At 34.9% G+C, this 21,934-nt stretch overlaps 1 protein-coding gene across 1 annotated transcript in view; it reads left to right on the top strand.

Annotated features, from left to right (window-relative positions):
* LOC123562048 (uncharacterized) overlaps positions 1–21,934 on the top strand; it is a 332,465-nt gene that overhangs the window by 51,776 nt on the left and 258,755 nt on the right. The window contains exons 15-16 of the mRNA XM_053524913.1: positions 5,326–5,446; positions 9,587–9,756. Of these exons, the coding sequence (XP_053380888.1) occupies positions 5,326–5,446; positions 9,587–9,756 (291 nt within the window). The remainder of the gene's footprint in view (positions 1–5,325; positions 5,447–9,586; positions 9,757–21,934) is intronic.

Consider the following 21,934-nt stretch of genomic DNA (forward strand, 5'->3'; position numbering starts at 1 on the left):
TAATCTGATCTATTCTATGCTATTAAGATAAAAGTTACTCGGAAATCAAGTTCTTGCTTCCAAAAAAAAAAAAAAAAATGTACAAATCCTTCCTGCATGAAGTGTACTTCAGACTTTTACCTAAAAAAATTCAAAGTATAAACACCAAAAGAAAATGAACAAGTCCCTCCCGCATATATGAAGTTTACTTCAGACTTTAACTTATAAAAAAAAAACTAAGTATAAAGGCCAAAAGAAATTGTACAAGTCTTTCCCGCGTATATGAAGTGTACTTCAAAGTATCTGCGGTGTACATGCAGTGTACTATTTTCTTGTACAAGTCCCTCCTGCGTACATGCAGTGTACTCCTTAAATTTTCAGAGTCTGTGCTGCGTACTTGAAGTGTACTAGTGACCTCCTGTGTACATGCTGTGTACTCGTCGAAATAGTACGCGGCATGTACGCGGCATGCGGTGTATGTAAAATGTACTCCTCTGGCGTACTACTGTGTTCGCTTCATATACACAGCAAATACGCTGCATGTACGCCACAGAGGCTTGCTTCTGTAAGGGTATTTGAAAAACGCCTTTAGAGCTTTCAACAGTAATGTGTATCTAATATACAATGATATATTAGAATTTGGAAAAGGAAATGGCCAAATCTCCCATGGGTCAAAACCCCCCATTTAGATTTATTGAGTCAAAATACTTGTAATATACAAAAACATATATTAGTTTATACTAATTTATTTTAGCTCGATTGTGATGAAAGCTTAAAGCTTATTTGAATTACAACCAAGTCCTCTTCCTGGAAAAGCCAGTACTGATGTCATATGAGAAGTCATGGTCAAGACCCCTCTGGGGCTCAAACCCATGACCCCCAGGTTGAGCGGCCGACACTTTAACCACTAGACCACTGCTCAAACAAAAGCTTAAGGAAATATTTTGAATATCATTAAATGACTGAAACTTCCGCAGCGGATCATTCTTGATGTATAAATATACCCCAGGTAAGGACAGTGTAGAGAAGTAATAATTCTCTCAGGATTACCTTTTGATATTTACCAAATGCAAGTACCCCGGTATAACTCCATGATGTGGAGGACACATCAAAAGCCTTCTGTACAAAAACAAACAACTAAGGCCTAAAAAAAATTCTTTGTTTCTGGTAACATGCTAAAAAAAAATAGGGTAGGTAAGTTGGAAAAAAAAATTTTTTGAACTTTTTTTAAGACTTTTAGGAAATTATTTTTATGTAAAAAAATGAATACAAATAAGGGTGTTATGCCTTTAGAGCATCGGTAAGTTGATTTCTAACATCACTGACCATGTTTAGAGCATAAAAAGTGAAGTTTTTCATTTTTTTGTTTAAAAGTTGAGAAAAAAATTCTCCAAGGCCATAAAAACATATAGGGTAGGGCCAAAAATTTAGGGTAGGTCAGGATACCTGAAACAATTTTTTTTTTACACCTTATGCAATTCTGGGACAGCTCACATATAAAAAGAATGGGAACCACTGTCTTACGAGGGGTGACTGATAGATTCTGAACACTAGGGTTTTACTGTATTTTTGTGATTCCACCAGATAAAAAACTTCATAATTTTATTGAGGTAAATGAAATACAAATCCAAAATTTTGGTCCTGTTAGCCACCATTTTAACCATTATAGCCTGCATAGAGTTGGTGCACCATTAAACCCAAATCAAATCAACCTACAAAGACAAACTTTTTGAATTTGGGAACAAAAATATCTTAGTTTTAGTTACTACATACTAACTCGTGATTCTTATTTGCTCTCACACCACCCACAAACCTAGACTCAAAATAATCTCCCTTTCAGCATATGTGCTCTTGTTGAACTTTCCATTTTAATTTTTCATCAAGCATCATTGCTGACAACTCTCCTTATTCTGTAATATGGAATCACCATTCATTACAGTAATGAAGTCTTCAGTATTCATTTATAGCTTAACTTGTATGAACTTTAGCAATGCATTTTACTTTCTAAAAATAACTTATTGAGGGAAGCCTTAATAATAAGAGCCTGATAGCTTCTTGATAATCTATTGGAGAATGCATGATTAAATTGCAATAACAAGAAAACAACTTTTTATGTGGGTGTTTTAAGGAAGAATGCAAATGCAAAATTTGTTATTCTGTTCATTTCTTAATTCTGTCTGCTTAGCTCAAGGGAGAGCTCATATCTACGGATCACAGGGTCATGACTTTGATCATCGGGTGAGGCGTATGTTCTCCCTGACAATTTGATGAAAGACATAAATTGTGTCTGACATCTTTCTTCCTCCACCTCTGATCCATGTGGGGAAGTTTGCAGTTACTTGCGGAGAATACATTTGTACTGGTACATAATTCAGGAACACCAGTAAGGTTAACTGCCACAATTATATAACTGAAATGTTGAAGAATGGCGTTAATTCAAAACAAAGCAGAACTGAATTCAGTCATTTTGTTTCATAAATCTTTCTGTAGTATGTGTCTATGTATCCTGTCAACATACTTGCTTATACATTGATGGCCAGTGTACCTGGGCTTGTTTCAACGATACATGTTATCCCTGGCCATTTGGCTATTTTCTACAAACCCTTCATTACTAATGTAGCTGCCATGACTATACAAAGTATATAGAGATCTATCTTAGTCAACACAGCGTCTGCGTACCTGTCACTGTCCGTTCAGTATTCATCATACCTTGATTAAAATTTTTTTACACTTTGGGATTATCTCTGTTATTATTTGATGGATTTGCTTTAATCTAAAAATAATTATTCATCATGATACACAAGAGTCATAACTCTTGCACCAATATTTCATGAGTTATCTTCCTTTTTACTTAGAATTTTCAGTTTCTTTTGATGCATTTTCACATTTGTTTTTGTTATTACAAAAAGGATAAATTGATTCAAACTTAAAGTAATTTTTCCACATCATCACCCACATCATATGATACAAGAGTCATAATTTTTGCACCAGTATTTCATCAGTTTCCCCCCTTTTTACTAAATATTTCATGTTAAAGTTTTGAAACACTTTCACTCCATCTCTGTTATTTATAATGTCTCCCCTCTTCCACCCTCCCCCCACACACACTTTGGGAGACATACTGAATTTGTCATGGCTGAACCGTATTTTTTGGGGGGGAGTGGGGGTCACTAAATCAAAGGTCAAGGTCATTGGGGCCAGAACATGGAAACCGTTTCCAATCATTAATTTGAGAAACACTTTACCCAAAATGTTGAAACTTCATAGGATGACTGGATATGCAGAGTAGATGAACCCTATTTATTTTGGGGTCACTTGATCAAAGGTCAAGGTCACAAAGGCCAGAACATGGAAAACCATTTCTGATCAATACCTGGAGAACCTTTTGCGCTATAACCTTCAAAAATCATAAGGTGATAGGGCTTACAGAGTAGTTAACCTCTAGTTTAGGGTCACTTGATCAAAGATCAAGCTCACAGAGACCTAAACATGGAAACCCATTTCTGATCAATACTTTGAGAACCACTTGACAGAGAATGTTGAAACTTTTGATGATTGGACATGCAGAGTAGATGGCTTGGCATGTCTTATTATTCTTATTGGCTTCTTCCCATTCACTAATTTTCAAGGGAGTTATGTCTCTTTTTCTCAAATTTTATAATATTTTGGCCATTTCTCTTACACTATTGGACAGATTTCCCCCAGATCTTACTGTTTGCTTAGCCTAGTTGTCGAGCCCGCTTGCAGTGAGCTTGATATAGTCGTCGCTTTTGGCAGGTCGGTGTATATGCGTCTGTGCGTGCATGCATTCGTCCAATTTTGTCCAGACCATAACTTTGACATGCATGGGCCAATCTTGTTTATATATGGCATGGATATTTACCTCAATGAGAAGAAGTGTCATGCAAAAACCCCATGTTCCTGTCTCCAAGGTCAAGGTCACAGTTTGAGGTCAAAAGTCAAATTGAAGTTTGTCCGGAGCATTTCTTCTTCATGCATGGTGGGATTTTGATGTAACTTGGCATGAATCTTCACCATTATGGGACGAAGTGTCATGTGCAAGAACCAGGTCCCTAGGTCTAAGGTCAAGGTCACACTTAGAGGCCAAAGGTGCTGGCAGGCTCGACATTCTGCCCGTGGGCATGCAGAATGTATTTCTAGTTATACATAGTGTTGTTATGTTCTGGTTTAGTGAATTTCAGCAGAGAAAAGGCCATACTTTACAGTGTTTACACTATTTACTGAATACAGTTAGGCAAACTTTCATGAAACCTCTTGAGTGATTATTTGCATAGTATGTCATGTTTTTCAATGGTGTCATTCTTTGATCTGTGCTATTTTTCCTATACCCCTGGTTGGAATTTCACTTAACTTCACTGAGTTACCACTGTGCCAAGCCTAGTTGTGTATATTATTGGAATGTTATGGTTCATTGATTTTCCTGGGAGTTATGAGCCTTAATTTACGGTAGTTTACAATTTCATCTTTGTTAAAGGTGGTCAATCACATTTAAACAACATTTAATGACATTTTTTACTTTTTGTATATTCTGGTAGAGAATTATTTAAGGAACAAAAAGACCGATTACATAGAGTTAGATTCCTATTTGAAATGTATATTTTATTATTTTTATAAAATTTTGTAATTACTCCCCTTTAATATGAAAGTATATAAAAAGCTGGGTATTTCTTTTTATTTCGATACAGTGTCTAGTTTTACATTTGCATTTGATAGACATATCAACTATTGAACAATCTGAACCAAAATGCAAGTTTTAAAGCTGTGTGTAACTTCTGAATTCATTTATATCCAATCTATCTTGGTTGCGCAACCAAGATAGGCAAAGGGAGGTAATAATAATTTTTCAAACTTTCGTTTCTAATGAATTCCATCTAAATACATAATTTTTAATGCAAATTTATTACAATATGTCTAATATTTATACATTTCCTTAGGCAAAGTATGTTTATCAAATTTATACTTATGATAAAATAACTCTATCTTGGTTGGGCAACCAGGATAGGAAAATGAAATTTTAAAAATACCTCCAGTGAAAATCTAATTTGTATTAAGTGTTAAGTGAACATAGATGAGTGTAAATGATCAGATGCTAAAGTTTCGAACAAATCCGTTACATGGCCAAAATCTGATTATTCACCTTTAAAGTTGGGAGACATATATTTTTAGAGAGAAAAAATCTCTATTTTGTAAGATGATTTTCATTTTCCAATGTCTGTTATGCCTATTTTTTATTTTTTTTTTTTGAAATAAATGATGTTACACCATAACTAACTATTTGCTAAATGTACAGAACTACCTTAATATGATGTTACATTTTACTTTCAGGTATATCTTATAGATGGGAAAGTATGTTTGATGTGGTCTTTATGATTGATGGATCCTCCAAGATGTCACAGTCTTTTAACCATCTAGTGGTGAAGTTTGTCATGAAAGAACTCATTGATGAGTATGTATTATTAGTATATACAGACAAACTTTGTTTGCTCAGACTCTGCGGAATTGGAAAAATTTGTTTGAGTTATCACTAGTTTGAGCCATCAAACAATATACATTAGACAGGGATTTTGCCCGACCTGTCAATGAGTTTGTGCGAAGGAAGGTGCACAGATTATACGAGTTCGAGCTAACGGAGTTTGACTGTATAGCATATATAATATACAGTGTTTAGGTGTTGGCACCAATAAACCTGTATGACCCAGATTCTGTACCAGTACAAATCTGTGTCCCGCAGGAAAAAGAATTAAAATATAAATTGCATTTTAAGTAATTTTCTTTGGAGTATGAAAGTACAAGCAGTGGCCTTTGTCAGTAAACATTTCCATGTATTTTGTATCCAAATGTGAACTACTGACTGCATTTTATTTTTCCCTTGCTGGACACAATTGATTCTGCCTTTGTGACCAGTTTAGATCATGATCAGCCTGCACATCTGTGTAGTCTAATCAAGACCTGCACTGTTTGCTATTCAGCCAGTATCTTTTTGGTAAGAATCTGTTTTGACAGAAAACTGTTAATGATACTGTCCAAATTTAAAGATGGATAAGTTCATTATAGAAATTTAGCAGAGTAAGTGTTAATGGAACAATATAGACCTTCAAATACAGTCAGATCTGTATTATATTGATTAAAAAGTAGGACTTGGATGATTACTTGGTTAAGGTAGTTCTGCACGTTTGAAAAACCGGAAGTGATGGCGTAACGTCATTTATCCGGAAAACGTAGAATAAAGCCTGGGTTCGGCGTACGGAAATGAAAATCAACTTATATATAAATCAAAAACTGTGCGTAAAATTATTACAATGGCACTTTTGCTATATTTCTAAAGTCAACATATGATATTAAAACATATGGTATGTTAAAATATTAAAAATGATGTCTTAAAATCAACGTGAAATGTCCAGTTCTCTTTAATCATGGTCAAATATCTCAAAAAGAAGCTCACGGACCTATACGTTTTATTTCACCAAATAATTTGCCGTATGTATATTTACAACTGTGAGAAGTATCATCAAAATCTACATTGTACAAAAAAATCTATTCGCGAAAATGTTATAAAAGTTTTGATTTTCCCATAGACTCCCATTATGAAATATTGCGTGAGGTCCAAATTTTTCAAACCAGTCTAGCACAAAATCAAGCACACGACCCTATCTTTTTTATTTGCTGAATTTTCTATGTATATTCTGAAGTTTTGAAAAAATGGAGTTTAATCAAATTCTACATTGTAGAAAAAGTTTCGATCCAAACGTGCAGAACTACCTTAATTGGATCCGATTCAATTTCTAGTTGAAACCGGTTTCAGTTTTGCAAAACCGCTGATCGCTCTTAAACAATAAGCATCACATATCATACTTTATCTTTATATACAGAGCTCCAGATAAGCTTTTGGTGCAATTGGGTATTTACCTATCACTTTTTGTCTGAATTGGGTACTGGAAAACTGAATTGAGTAAAAATAAAATTATTACCCAGCCTTTTCAGAAGTAATTGGGTATTTGCTAAAACCAATTGGGTATTTCACTAATTTCGCACAAACAGTTGAGTATTTTCTGCTTACAGTATATATCATCATAATCATTAACCAGGATTGACTAACTACATAAGTAGTTTAATATCACCCTTCCATGATTAATAGAAAAATTTGTTTAAAACTGTAATGAAATGTGATTAATTAAAACAGTACACTGTCTTTTAAAATGTTTTTACATGCCTGTAATCAATGTAAAAATGTGTATTTTAATTCATAGTACCAATCCGAAAGATGTGTACACTGCAATATGCGTTCTTTCATAAGATTTAGTTAAGTATCGGTGACACTACATCGTCACAAAGAGATCACTGTCATTGTTGAACAGCAAAATATCCCACTAATTTGTTTGTTTGTGCTGCAACAATGTTTTTTCTGCCCTCTTTTACATTTAATCGGCGTAGAGAAAAACTTTACAAAGCCTCCAAATAACACCGACCAGCCGATTGATTGGTCCTGTGATTTTTCCAATAAATAACAACCTGTTTTGCCGTACCGTATAACCAGTCAGTTGTCTAGCGTTAAAGTCTCGTTCTCGTTCAAGAAATAAGGAAATTGTGATACATAAGCGATTTTTTATGAATTGGGTATTAGGAATTTTAATTGCGTTTTAGTACGCACACTGTATGAATTCAATTGGGTTTTCTGCAATTTTAAATGCGTAAATACGCAAATATGCAGCTTATCTGGAGCTCTATATATATTTATTTGACCAGCACATTGACCCGCAGTTTATGTCCGCTAAAACACATCTATCAACATATTAATCAATAATCTCGGATTCGCCTGTCTTGATATATTTAAAATGAAATACACCAAAATATGACTTACTAATTATCAAACTGCTTGCAAACGATAAAGTCCGCCAGTTCCTAATGAAGTCAGAGGCTGGAAGTACCTTGATACAGCCATCAGGAAAGAAAAGAGCATTTTCAATATGGCGGCCAATTAACCGGTTCGATTGGATTTCATACAAATGATTAAACAGTTTCAAAATTTTGGTATCGTCTCGGCTCTATTAAAAAGAGCAGCTCCAATAAACAACACAGCTATATAACCTGCAGTGGAAGATTACCATTTTTGCATCCCATGTATTAAAACGCGATAACTTCCTTTATTTACTAATACCGGATCAGCCCATAACAATGAAATAGGGAATCAGGTGGACACATTATATGACAAATATATAATATCGCAAGACCGATGTACGTAGCAGAGTGGTCTAGTGGTTAACATGTATGATTTATAAACTTACGGTACCGGTTCAAATACAGGACAAGCTACTTTTTTATTTTTCCAGTATGTTTTTTTTTTCTTGATAAGGAATACAAGTAAAACTATTTGTATCATGATTTTATCGTGCACTTATACTAGGTACTTATTGACATTGTTTAGAGGATCTTATAATGGAAAAATATGATAGATATTGAATCTATTAACATTGCAAAATGAATACAAAAACTCTTGCAAGGAAAATAAAAAGAATAAATTAATGAAAAAAGAAAAGCAAAAAACAAAACAGAAAAGACAATATAAAAAGGACCTGCAAAAATAGAATTTTAAAAAAGAAAGGCTCGAACCTGCCCCATACAAACTTAAAAGGAATAGAGGTCCAACACTATCCACTAGACTACAAGTCTGTTATTGAATAACGCATCGACTTTGAGTTAAAGATACTACAGTATACAAATTAACACCACTTATCGGATAATACATCTGTTTTACCTGTTTTTGGATTTTACCAAGTACCGTTAGAACAAAATTATCGCGATCCATTAATACCTATTATTTGCAGTACAATTTTATCTACTATGAAAGGCCACCTATTGACAACTTGTTTTATTGCCCTGAAGAAGACTTGTGAGTGTAAAACTTGGGTTATTTTTCAGTAAACAAACCTTAAAACTATCCTGTGTTGATTGTTCGTTCTACTTTTCCCACTTTTATAGTAACTTATTTTATTGAAGGAACAGTAAAATCAGTAGTGCAGTTTGTTCTGTGAAATGGCTTGATATGTTAAATTCTTAAAACAAGTAAGCTTGTTTTTTGCGTCATTTTATTTGAAAAAGTTGGCTATATTGCCAGTTACCAAAACAAGGTTTTGTATTTCTGAGATGATACAAAATAAAATTTGCAAATACATCATTGTCTTAATAAAGATATATAGCTTCTGTACCAAATGTTAGAGATAAAAAAAGCATGGTGAGCCCGCCCGCTTAGCTCAGTAGGTAAGAGCATTGGTCTACGGATCGCGGTGTCGTGAGTTCGATCCTCGGGCGGGGCGTATGTTCTCCGTGACTATTTGATAAACGACATTGTGTCTGAAATCATTAGTCCTCCACCTCTGATTCATGTGGGGAAGTTGGCAGTTACTTGCGGAGAACAGGTTTGTACTGGTACAGAATCCAGGAAAACTGGTTAGGTTAACTGCCTGCCGTTACATGACTGAAATACTGTTGAAAAATGGTGTTAAACCCAAAACAAACAAACAATAAAAAGCATGGTCTTACTCATGAAGAATGTCTATGAAAATTAATTGGATCTTCTTTTTATATTCAGATTTGAACTTGGTCCTGAGAAGGGCCGAGTGGCAGTGCTGGTATTTGATGCAGCTGGTGTGTATAACATTATAAGATTTGGCACATATAACGATGATCATGCCACTCTCAACACTCGCATAGACAATCTACAATTGATACAGAGGGTCGATACTGTAGACAACACTATCGGTAAGTTTATAGTCTCATCAAATGAGCCATGCCATGAGAAAACCAACATAGTGGGTTTGCGACCAGCATGGATCCAGACCAGCCTGCTCAGGATCCATGCTGTTTGCTAACAGTTTCTCCAATTCAAATAGGCTTTAAAAGCAAACAGCATGGATCCTGACCAGACTGCGTGGATGCGCAGGCTGGTCTGCATCCATGCTGGTCGCAAACCCACTATGTTGGTTTTCTCATGGCACGGCTCAGATGTGTGTGTGTGTGTGTGTCAGTTTGGGTTTAACGTCTTTAGTGAAATAAACTACAGTGTCTACTTGTAGCAGTGAACACAGTGCCCATCATTATAGTGCTACCTCGGGCCATAGACATGTGACATGATACCCCACTCAGTCACATTATACTGACACAGGGCTGACCAATCCTGACACTATCCTCTTAATCCTGAGCACCAAGCAAGGATGCTAATAGTACCATTTTTTAGGTCTTTGCAATGACGCGGCTAAGGACGACCTCCCGCACTCCAAGCGGGCTTTCTACCACTAGGCTATTGAGGCAGTACTGGCACATACAGTAACAATTGTGCATCAGACAGAAATTATGATATAAAGATTTGATTCTGACAATGACATGCACAAGTTGTATGAAGTTTTTGCTGGTCTGCAGTTGCAATATAACAAAACTTGAAATGCAACAGTTTTTGTTTGCCAATATCTTTTAAATTACTTAATTAACATATTTTAAATTTTACGCAATGTTTAAAAGATCTGTTGTTGGTAATGTGTCAAAATTACAGGAGAACTATTGTGCATTCATATGATTTATTTATCTTAATACTTCAAGCCATTTTAAAAAGTCAACAAAAAAGTATTTATAAATATATTGCATTTGAGCCGTGCCATGAGAAAACCAACATAGTGGCTTTGCGACCAGCATGGATCCAGACCAGCCTGCGCATCCGCGCAGTCTGGTCAGGCTCCATGCTGTTCGCTTTTAAAGCCTATTGGGATTGGAGAAACTGTTAGCGAACAGCATGGATCCTGACCAGACTGCGCGGATGCGCAGGCTGGTCTGGATCCATGCTGGTCGCAAAGCCACTGTGTTGGTTTTCCCATGGCACGGCTCATTTATTAAAGTAAGCCACTTACATTTGTATGGTAAATTGGAGTTATGAACGATATTTCCAACTGCATTTTTGAAAGTGACATTCATGCCAGTTATTAGGACGTGAACTTCTGCAATCTGACCCTGTTAAGGTCAAAATATTTTGAAAGGGGGATAACTCAGTCATAGGCACCTTTGAAAGGAGGAATAGAATTAATGTTTCAGTGTTGCTATATTTTTCTGATCCTTTTGGATCATGGAATACATTCAATATCTAGATAATAGAATTCCACTTAAGCTAGTGCTAGGGGTCGTGAGACGTGTTGCCTATTTCATTACCTCTCATGAACAGACTCGATCAAACGGAGTCTGCTATTATTTTGCTTGGTTGCATTCTGTGCTTCCAAAGGATCTTATTGAATTCTCGGCGATATATGACCATTTTGTGTTGATTCGCCGTAAAGCCCAACTCACTCACTCTTATTGAATTTGTTGCACATGTTTGATAAGCATTTACTGAGGGATTTCACTTTGTTGTTTTCAAATAGAAAATATGCTTTCTGTATCAAACTTGGAGTATAGTTATGAAGATATATGTTATCTGGAACATAATATGGCATGCCTGTAATAAAGGGGCCTCTGGGGCAAAGCAGTTAATTTGGCTGACTTTGAAACACTTGTCTCTGACCAGTGTGTGTTCGAGCCTCACTTGGGATGTCGAATTCTTCATGTGAGGAAGCCATCCAGCTGGCTTACAGAAGGTCAGTGGTTCTACCTAGGTGCCTGCCTGTGATGCAGTAATGCACGGAGGGGCACTTGGGTTCTTCCTCCACCATCAAAGCTTGAAAGTCACCATATGACCTATAATTGTGTCGGTGCAACGTTAAACCCAACAAAAAACAAAGCTTGTGATAAAGTTTTTGCTGGGATTTCTATGAGAGACAATGAGAGTGTTGACAGAGTATCTGGTGTATGATATAACTTGACAGCTGATCACTCAAGCCTATTCTTTATCAAAGGACAGGAAACTTTAGGAATAATGTTAACCAGTCATAATACTATATAAATAACTGTAATACACTAGAAAACTTCATTAACAGCTAACAGCAATGATGTTGATAATAGAAAATACAATTTATAGATTGATTGTCATCCTGACATGTACAATGGACTGAGGCACTTTACTGCTAATTAGGGCAATTGAGGGTCCCTCTTGTAGATGTACAACATCTGATGGTTTTGAGGCTTCAGTGTTTTTTTTTTCAAAATTGATGAAGGCCTATTGTAGGCTGGGAATGGGTGGAGGCCAATACCATGGCATCATCTTATGTCCACGTTTTTGATACCACCTGTTTTAAACTACTAAATGGTGTATCATGTTATGATTAGAGAGCGCCTTTGTCCACAGTTTTATGCAACTTCTTCAAAATATTTTGATAGGTATATACCATTGGTTCTGTTCTATATAGTATGTAAAATAAGTAAAATTCTAACATGACCAGCTAATAACCTACATACTTGTAGAGCAAAATCTATTCTGCAATAAACTGACCTTGAACTATGTTCACTGTGTTTTGGCAAATGCTACAGCGGTAAAGCACACAGTTGTAATTTACGTTTGATGAAAATACTCCTCTGATTCTTGGTAAAGTCATACTAGAATCGAAATAATAAGTATGTAAATAATGTTTATCGTAGAATAACCCTCATTTGTCATTCTTATGCATAGAAATATAGCACTCAGGCATTTGGCCTTCATGATATATTCATATGCAAAAGAACTCCAAACCTGGGTCATTCCACAATAAACCTAATTTTGATACTTTCATTTCTTATATAATTGTCTTAAATGCTATTCAAACAGTGAATTGTGATGTAAAATGGCAGGACATTAGCTGTATTTTCTAGAGCACTCAGTTATTTTGTACTTAAATGATGATGACTTTTGAATATGATTTTTGTCTGGAAACATGTAAGTATATGCAGTACATTTTGTTGTGACAGTCCCATACAGTCTTTAATTCTCTCATGTGGACAGTATAAATGCTTTCCAATTAGTTTTGGTTCATGTTTATGTATAAATCAATCATGAACTACCATAATGGCCCAGCACAAGGAAATTATCTACATACATGTAATTGGAGAGGAATAACATCTAGTTGTATCCTGTACCTGTAATGAGTTTCGTATAAGAAGACATTCCGTTTTTCTTGTTCAGGAAAAAAAACCATCAGTCATGAAAATCTTATTTTCCATTACCCCTTTTATAAAAAAGAAATACCTTTAAATGACTTCTTTTAATGGATTTTCATGAAACTAAAGGTATGTAGCATCGTTATAAGGTCCTCTCCCAAGTTTGTTCAAAAGGGGACACTTAGCTTTTTAGGGGTTAGGGGTCGCTAGAGCTAAAAACAGAAAATTAATACATTTAGATTACTTTTTCTCATGAACTGGTTAATGGGTCTTCATAAAACTTGGTCTGTAGCTTGAAGGTCTTCTCCCAAACTTGTCCAAATGGTGACACAAACAACTCGTAAACCCTTCCTCACACTTTAGGGTCAAAGGTCATTCTTGTATTTTCTGGACTGTATCTAATGAATAGGGCAATCATTTTTAGCTCGACTTTTCGAAGAAAAGGTAGAGCTATTGCACTCGCCCCGGCGTCGGCATCGCCATTGGTTAAAGTTTTTGATAAAGTCAAATGTCTCTGTTACTATCAAAGCTATTGACTTAAAACTTAAAATACTTATTTACCATCAAAGTCTACACCAGAAGAAACAATCTCCATAACTCTGATTTGAATTTTGACAGAATTATGCCCCTTTTTAACTTGGAATTTTTGGTTAAAGTTTTTGATAAAGTCAAATATCTCTGTTACTATCAAAGCTTTTGACTGAAATTTAAAATACTTATTTACCATCAAAGTCTACACCAGGAGAAACTATATCCAAAACTCTGATTTGAATTTTGACAGAATTATGCCCCTTTTTAACTTAGAATATTTTGTTAAAAGTCAAATATCTCTGTTACTGTTAAAGTTTTTGACTTTAAACTCAAAATAGTTATTTACTATCAAAGTCTACACCAGGAGACACAATTTCCATAACTCTGGTTTGAATTTTGACAGAGTTATGTCCCTTTTTAACTTACAATTTTTTTACTGGCAAAGCTCTAATTCAGAGTCAAGCGCTGAGAAAAGTCGAGGGCGCAGTCTTACGGACAGCTCTTGTTTTATTTTGCTGAGAGGTTTGCTTCAATGAGAATCAATATTAATATATCTAAATATAGTCTCTAATTAAGGAAATCAGTTTCATTTTATTAAATCAAATCAATTAAATCAATTCTAATTTATCTGGACTCTTTTTAATGATATTATTAAATGAATTTTGTGATATCACTGAATAGTCTAAATTGTACAATAAAACTGTTGTTCATGAATTATTGATATCCATAATTTATTTTTTTTAATGTCATAAAATCAATGATATTTTGAGATATCCTCAAATGATTTATGGATATCATTGAAAGTGTTTTCAGATATAAAAAAAATAAATTAATGATCTCATTTAATCGAAACAAGGATATGAAATGATATTCATATTTAGTGATATCCAGTTGTCAATTTAGCATATCACAAAAATACAATTAAATAAATGATATCTTTAATTAAATATCATGGTCTCATTAGATATATCATATCTAAGATATCACAAAATATACTATTTAATGATTTAATGAATGATATAAGGATATCACAAAATGAATTTTAGATTACATAGTTAAATAGCACCCCCCACTATATTACTGGTGTCAGTGAGAATATTTCATAGTGGCCAACTGTCATACATGCCATATCTTCCGCTGGGAGTCTTTTTCTCCTGTATTTTCAGTATATCTCCCGGTCTCCCGCCGGGACATGAAAACCTCCCGTAAAAAGAAAATAAATAAAAAAAAAGTCCTCTGTCAATAAATCGTATCTCGGACCCAATGTAAACCTTTAGAAAATACTTAAAATTCAATATTGTGTAGCCCGGAAATACTCATCAAACATAATTTTGATAGTTGTCTATAATCCCTAGCTTGTTTATCGAGAGATACACGCCTGAGACATTAATTAACTTACCACCTACTGTCACCATCTGTAAACAAGCATTTAATCTTACCCGTAGGCAATTGTAAACATGTGCATGCAAGACTTTAGACTGATTCAATATACCATCAAAGTCCTGATATTTAGTTTTCAAAACAATATGTAAACCAGTCTTAAAATTACGTCATTTTACCGCCACCTCCCAAAGTGTACTTTCGTTTTCGCTGATGAGACAGGTTAGTGCTAACACCAAGTTTATGCTTCTCAATTTAAATACTTGCACAACATGCAAAAAATCAATTATGATTTAACAAAAATTGGCGAGTTAATGTCAGACTACACAGAATTTCCGACAGGCATGAATACGGATAAGTGAATTTTATGAAATAAATTGCAAACCATACTGCCTGAAGAATTGACTGCCATTCCTTTGTGATATTGTCATGTTGTAATAATTAACAGGAGAAGAATTCCCAGTTTAAATACATGTAGTTTTAATCTAAATATGGACAATCAAGCAAAGGAAGGACTTTCATTTTTTTTTTAACAACTTCATTTCTGAAAAGAAATGACTGCCCTTAAAAGACTGTTTTGACATAATATCTCTGCAATCTTTTGAGTATTGTATGCTTAAACATGTCAAAAAGATCACTCTCTCCAGATGCAGAAACATCAACACATAAAGCAAAAACAAAGTTCAATCTTTCATGGAATTCTGAATTTCCTTGGATTAAGTAAAGTGCTATAAGTAATAATCATGAATTCTGTACACAACTGTTGGCTCCACTCATCAATTCAATATAGAATACTTGATGATTTTTTCATGAAAATGGCTAATTAGCACGTAAAAATGAGCAAATAAAAGTCTCCCTTATTTTTACCCAAATCTCCCTTAAAAAAAGCCCAGTTGAGACAAATCTTCCTTATTGACTGTCTGAAAATATGGCATGTATGAACTGTTGTTTTTAGACACACTGCAGTTTTTTTTGCCAATAATTGGAATCTAATCCTAGGCTTCTGTAGGCTTTTAACTGCACTGTCAAGAAAATATTAGTGCAAAGGAGTAGCAAATTGTCTCTTAACTAGAGATTGCTTTTTAGAAAAAGAGCATGTTTACCCATTGTGTTATATTTAAATGAAAGTGAATGATAGTAATATCTGACCACTGCACAAGAAGACCTTAAACTGAAATTGCTAATTGTTATGTTCTGCACACCTCCACATTTATGTCGGGGGTATATAGGGTTGCTGCTGTTTGTCTGTCCGTATGTATTTATGTACATCTCAAAATCTTGTGTGTCCAACTCCTCCCACACTGCTAGCCTGATTTGGTTTAAACTTTCATAGACAACAAGCTTGATATGCAAATGACTATAAAGGAAGGACCATTTGCTGTGACTATTTTTAGTCCCCTACTGGTTAAAACTAGTTTCAGGGACTGTAGGTAGGTCAAAGGTCAACAGGGCTTTTTTCCTGTCTGGTTCGTAACTCTGCCATCCATGAAGGGACTTTAATATTACTTGGCACAAATGTACCCCATAATAAGTCAATGTGTCATGCACAACTTTAAGACCCCAAGCTCAAAGGTCAAGGTCACAATTGGCAGTCAGATGTTAACATGGCATGAACAGGGTCTGTTACGAGTCCAGTCCATAACTCTGTCATTCATCAAGAGATTTTAATATTACTTGGCACAAATGTTCCCCATGATAAGATGACGTGTCATGCACAACACCCAGAACCCTAGCTCAAATGTAAGGTCACAATTGGAGGTCAAAGGTCAACATGTCTTTTTAGCTCCACTATTCGGAGAATAGGGGGGCTATTCTACTCAACCCGGCGTCGGCGTGACCTTTCTTGGTTAAAGTTTTTCGGCAACCTTTGTTTTTCTGTCATATCTGTGTTACTGTTGCTTACATGTTACTGTAAGTTCACATAAACATTGTCCAGCATACAAACAAAGTATGTGCAGGGACTGGGCCCATTATACCCAAGGTCAAGGCCACCAAGGTGTTATACTTGGGTTATTTTTAAAGTTAAAGTTTTTTGGCAACATTTGTTTTTCTGTCATATCTTTGTTACTGTTTCTTATATCTTACTGTTAGTTCACATAAATATTGTCCAGCATACAAACAAGGTATGTGCAGGGGCTGGACCCATTATACCCAAGGTCAAGGTCACCAAGGTGTTATACTTAGGTTCTTTTTAAGGTTAAAGTTTTTCGATAACCTTTGTTTTTCTGTCTTACCTTTGTTACTATTGCTTATATCTTACTGTAGGTTCACATAAACATTTTCCAACATACAAACAAAGTGTGTGCAGGGGCTAGGCCCTAATATACCCAAGGTCAAGTCACAAAGTTGTTATACTAAGAATTATTTTCATGTTAAATTTTTTAGAAAGCTTCGTTCATAGACATATCTTTGGTACTTTGAAAGATAATTACTTGAAATTTAAAATATTTCTTTATAATCATCATTTGTATGTGTGGTTACAATCCCCATGACTAATTGTATTTTTGACCAAATTATGCCCCTTTCATACTTAAATTTTTTGACAAACTTTGTTTTCTGGACATAACTTTGGTACCATATAAGATAATGACTTGAAACTCAAAATATATTTTTACCATCATCATCTGCATGTGTGGTAACAATCCCAGTAACTCTCTTATTGAGACATATATTCATTTTACTGTCAAACCGCCGAATAGTGGAGCGCGCTATCTTATGGACAGCTCTTGTTTTCCTGTCTGGTCCATAACTCTGCCATCCATGAAGGGATTTTAATATTACTTGGCATAAATGTTCTCCATGATGAGATGACATGTCATGCACAACACCCAGAACCTTAGCTTAAAGGTCAAGGTCACACTTGGAGATCAAAGGTCAAAATTTTTTTTTCTGTCCCGTCTATAACTTTGTCATGCAAACAGGAGTTAAATATCATTTGGCACAAATATTCTCCTGGATGAGACAATGTGTTATGCACAAAACTCAGACCCTTAGCTGAAAGGTCACAAGGCTTTTTTCTTGTCTGGTCTTTAACTCAACAATCCTTTAAGGGATTTTAATATTACTTGGCACAAATGTATCCCATGATAAGATAATTTGTTGTGCGCAACACCCAGACCCTAACTCATAGGTCAAGGTCACACTTTGAGGTCAAAGGTCAATAGGGGTTTTTCCTGTATGATCAATAGCTTTGTCATCCACGAAGATATTTTAATATTAATGTTAAAAAATTTCATGATGAGACAACTTGTCTTACGCAAACCCTTATCCCTAACTCAAAGGTCAAGGTCACTGTTAGAGGTCAAAGGATTTTTTTCCTTTCTGGTATATAACTCTGTCATCAATAAAGGGATTTTAATATTACTTGACAGAAATGTCCACCATAATCAGACAATATGTCATGTGCAATACCCAGACCCCTAGTGTAAAGGTCAAGGTTGCACCTGAAGGTCAAAAGTCAACATTGATCTTTTCCTGTCCAGTCTGTAAAATATTTTTATATAAGCTCATGTGTCATATGGACCCAATTAAAAAAATTGTTGCTGTATTTTGTTCAGAATTGTTCCCCTTTAATATGATGATTTCTCATATTTTGCCACCAATCAAAATGAAATGTTTTAAAAATTGAAATTAAATACTTTTTGATACTTATAGATGTTATGAAACATCTGCAACTGTAGGTTTTTGTTGATGCAAATTTTAATCCAAGTGTTGTATATATAGTACAATATTGTTTATACATAATTGACAGATATCAGTTCATTATGTTACACTGCAGTAGAGAAAATTTAGGTGCCTTCCAGGGACGCATGGCAATACTTCATTCACTTGTTACTGCAGTTATTGCCCTTTGATAGTTTTACTATGTAGAACTTGGAGAAAAATCTTGTGTGTCCAACTCCTCAAACACTATTGAAATGATATGCTTGAATCTTTCACAGATGAAGGACCTTGATGTGAAGATGATCATAAATAATGTTCTATGGTTATTTGTTCTAGAATTATGGCCCTTCCTTAATTTCACAAAGAAAACCATATTGAAGAAATTAGGTGTGTTCAACTCCTCATACACTATTTGAAGGAATTGATTTGAAGTAGCTTTGAAGCACAACTTATCTAAATATGACCATAAAGGCTGGCACAGTATGTGAGGACATCCAAGTCCTATGGACACAATTCTAGTTAACATCTCTGACCTTTCACCCCCCAAATGTGACCTTGAACTTCCAAAGAGATAAAGATCTTTAATGTTTTATCTAATGACCTTAATTCTGTTTAAAGATATCGTAAATTTACTGTGTGATGTCAAAAAATATTTATTAATTAATCATTAATTTATTAATTATTTGAATTCAGGATAACATTAAATAAAACTTAATTCAACATATCAAGTAATCAAATTACAGGCATTAATAAATCCATTTGTGATATCATTAAATGAATTTGATAATATCCAAAAGTACTTAATGATGTCATAAATTAAATCTATGAGATCCCTAAATGAGTCCATGATATCCAAAATTAGTTTGTGGTATAGCATGATTCATGAACAAATGTGGTTCATACCCAAGTGGATTCTAAATGGGGGCCTCCATGGTGGAGTGGTTAATGTTGCTGACTTTAAATCACTCCCCCCTCATCGATGTGGGTTCGAGCCTCACTCAGGGCATTGAATTCTTCATGTGAGGAAGCCATCCAGCTGGCTTACCGAAGGTCAGTGGTTCTACCCAAGTGCCCGCTTGTGATGAAATAATGCACGGAAAGGCACCTGGGGTCTTCCTCCACCATCAAAGCTGGAAAGTCACCCTATGACCTAAAATTCTTAATGCAGAAAAAATAGCATTTAATTCTTAAAGGCACTGACTTCCAGATTTTGGCTGAAAATGATCTTTCTTTGAAATTGAAGAAAACAACAAAATCTGTGAGGACAGGTAAAAAGAGTAAGATTCCCAGCGTGCTCAGGCTTTTTCACTGCCAAGCTTGGCTCAGTCCCATATTCCGTTGGTTGAAAAAATGGCGTGAAAGCTACCTTGTCATATTTTTAATATACCGTAGATACCCATGTATAATGCGCAGTTTTTTGACCCCCGGGACCACCCCCGAATCGTGGGTGCGCATAATACACAGGTATAGACAATTTTCCAACTTCAAAACAAGTTTGTTACCGATGTTCGCCATTTTGGTAAAGGGAAACTACTCCCCGCGCTTACTGTCTCCGCTAAAATCTAAGATTGCCGTTACGTTCCGTAAAAGATCGAATTGTTTATTTTTCTTTCAAACAAAATTAATTTCATATAAATTTAAAAGTATTTTGACGAAAGAAATGTTTATAAATCACAAAAATTATGTTACTAATTAAAGATCGAGAATTATCTTTAACCGAGATCAAACTGTGAACAACATAATTGACACGAGGTGACACGTTGATTGCCGGTAATTACTGGCTTTATGATCGTGACAAAAAGACTATCACACCTTTTGTTATCAGTTTAAATTGAGAAGCTCATGTCATTTTGAAAGATACCGTTCCGAAATATTGAATCAGCTGCTATTTATTTATTCAAAATAGTGAATTAAAAAAGGTAAAACAACAAATATAACAATAATTTACTGGTTTTATTTTCGAGAAAACAAAAATCGATAGTACCGTGAGACGATGCTGCTCTCCGCTGTGGAGATAAAATTTATTACCGGTGTCGATGTAAACTCTACTTTCGTTTTCCATCCACCTCAAAATTGACCAAAATTTTTTTTTTTTTTTTTTTTTTTTTTCCCAGGATTTTGGACTAAGATCGGGGGTGCGCATTATACACGGGTGCGCATTATACACGGGTATCTACGGTAATCAGCAAAATCTGAATAATTTAAAGAAGCATTTAAATCAAAAGCCGTAGGTTATTTCATAACTATAAATGTAAAGAATTTCAAATATGAGAAATAATGGTCAAATCACAGTGGGTAGTCAACACGACAGCTGGGGGTACTTTTGGTTTACATGATTGAAGTTTTGCACCAGCAGGAATTTGGCATTAGATTCACTCAGTATGTACAAAATCATTGCTCTTGCATTTGACAAAATGCCATTTTTGAATCACACCTTTTCAACGAAGATTGTATACATGTTGAAGCCACCTTACTTCAGTCAGTTGAATAAGTAATATCAGTGGTATAATTTTGAGACATGTCATATAATTAGCTGAAATAACTATACTTAAGGGGTTTTTTTTATTTTAAATTTTATGAGTTTATGTATTGTACAGGGGGCTGGAGGGCAAAGGAAGTTTATTGGAAATTGTTAACCACTGTAGCAAAAACAAAATTAGTTATAAATTATTGCACCTTTTTCTAACCAATGAAACTAATATCAAAGTAATATTTAAGCCAGACAATCAATCATTTACCTATCCTTTTACTTGAATCAAATGTAACTGCAGTTTATTTTAGTATATAAGGCAGGAATATATTAAAATTTTGCAAGAAAATATATCTTGAATGCACTATGAAATAAAAGAAGGCTTCCAATTTAAAATGATAACATATAAAACAGTAAACAGACAAAATTACTCAGTCTTGAGAGCATTTTCCATAGTCTGGCAGCAGTGTATGCAAAGCTCTGTTTGCGATATAAGGTTCCAGCCTTTTGAACTAATATACATGACTTAACCGTCAAGTCTCCCCACTGGGCTCATAGAGAATATTCATACTGTAAAAGAATTTGCCTAAGCTGGTCACAGTTAGGGGGTGTGAGGGTTGTTCCCCATTTCAGTATCACTCATGGACAGACTTTAATAGCCAAACCAATTCTGCCGTTATATTGCTACGTTGTGTTCTAGGCTCTTTTCCCAGATTTTATTATGGTCCCTTACCAGCATGTTAACTTCTATCGTGTCCAAAAAATAGGCTGGGGAACTATTATAGTCCACTTCAAGCATGATAGTATTTACTAAAGCAAATGTTTTTTGTTTTCTTATCATTATTT

This window comes from Mercenaria mercenaria, chromosome 2 (genome assembly GCF_021730395.1).
Source record: "Mercenaria mercenaria strain notata chromosome 2, MADL_Memer_1, whole genome shotgun sequence".
Taxonomy (NCBI): Eukaryota; Metazoa; Mollusca; class Bivalvia; order Venerida; family Veneridae; genus Mercenaria; species Mercenaria mercenaria.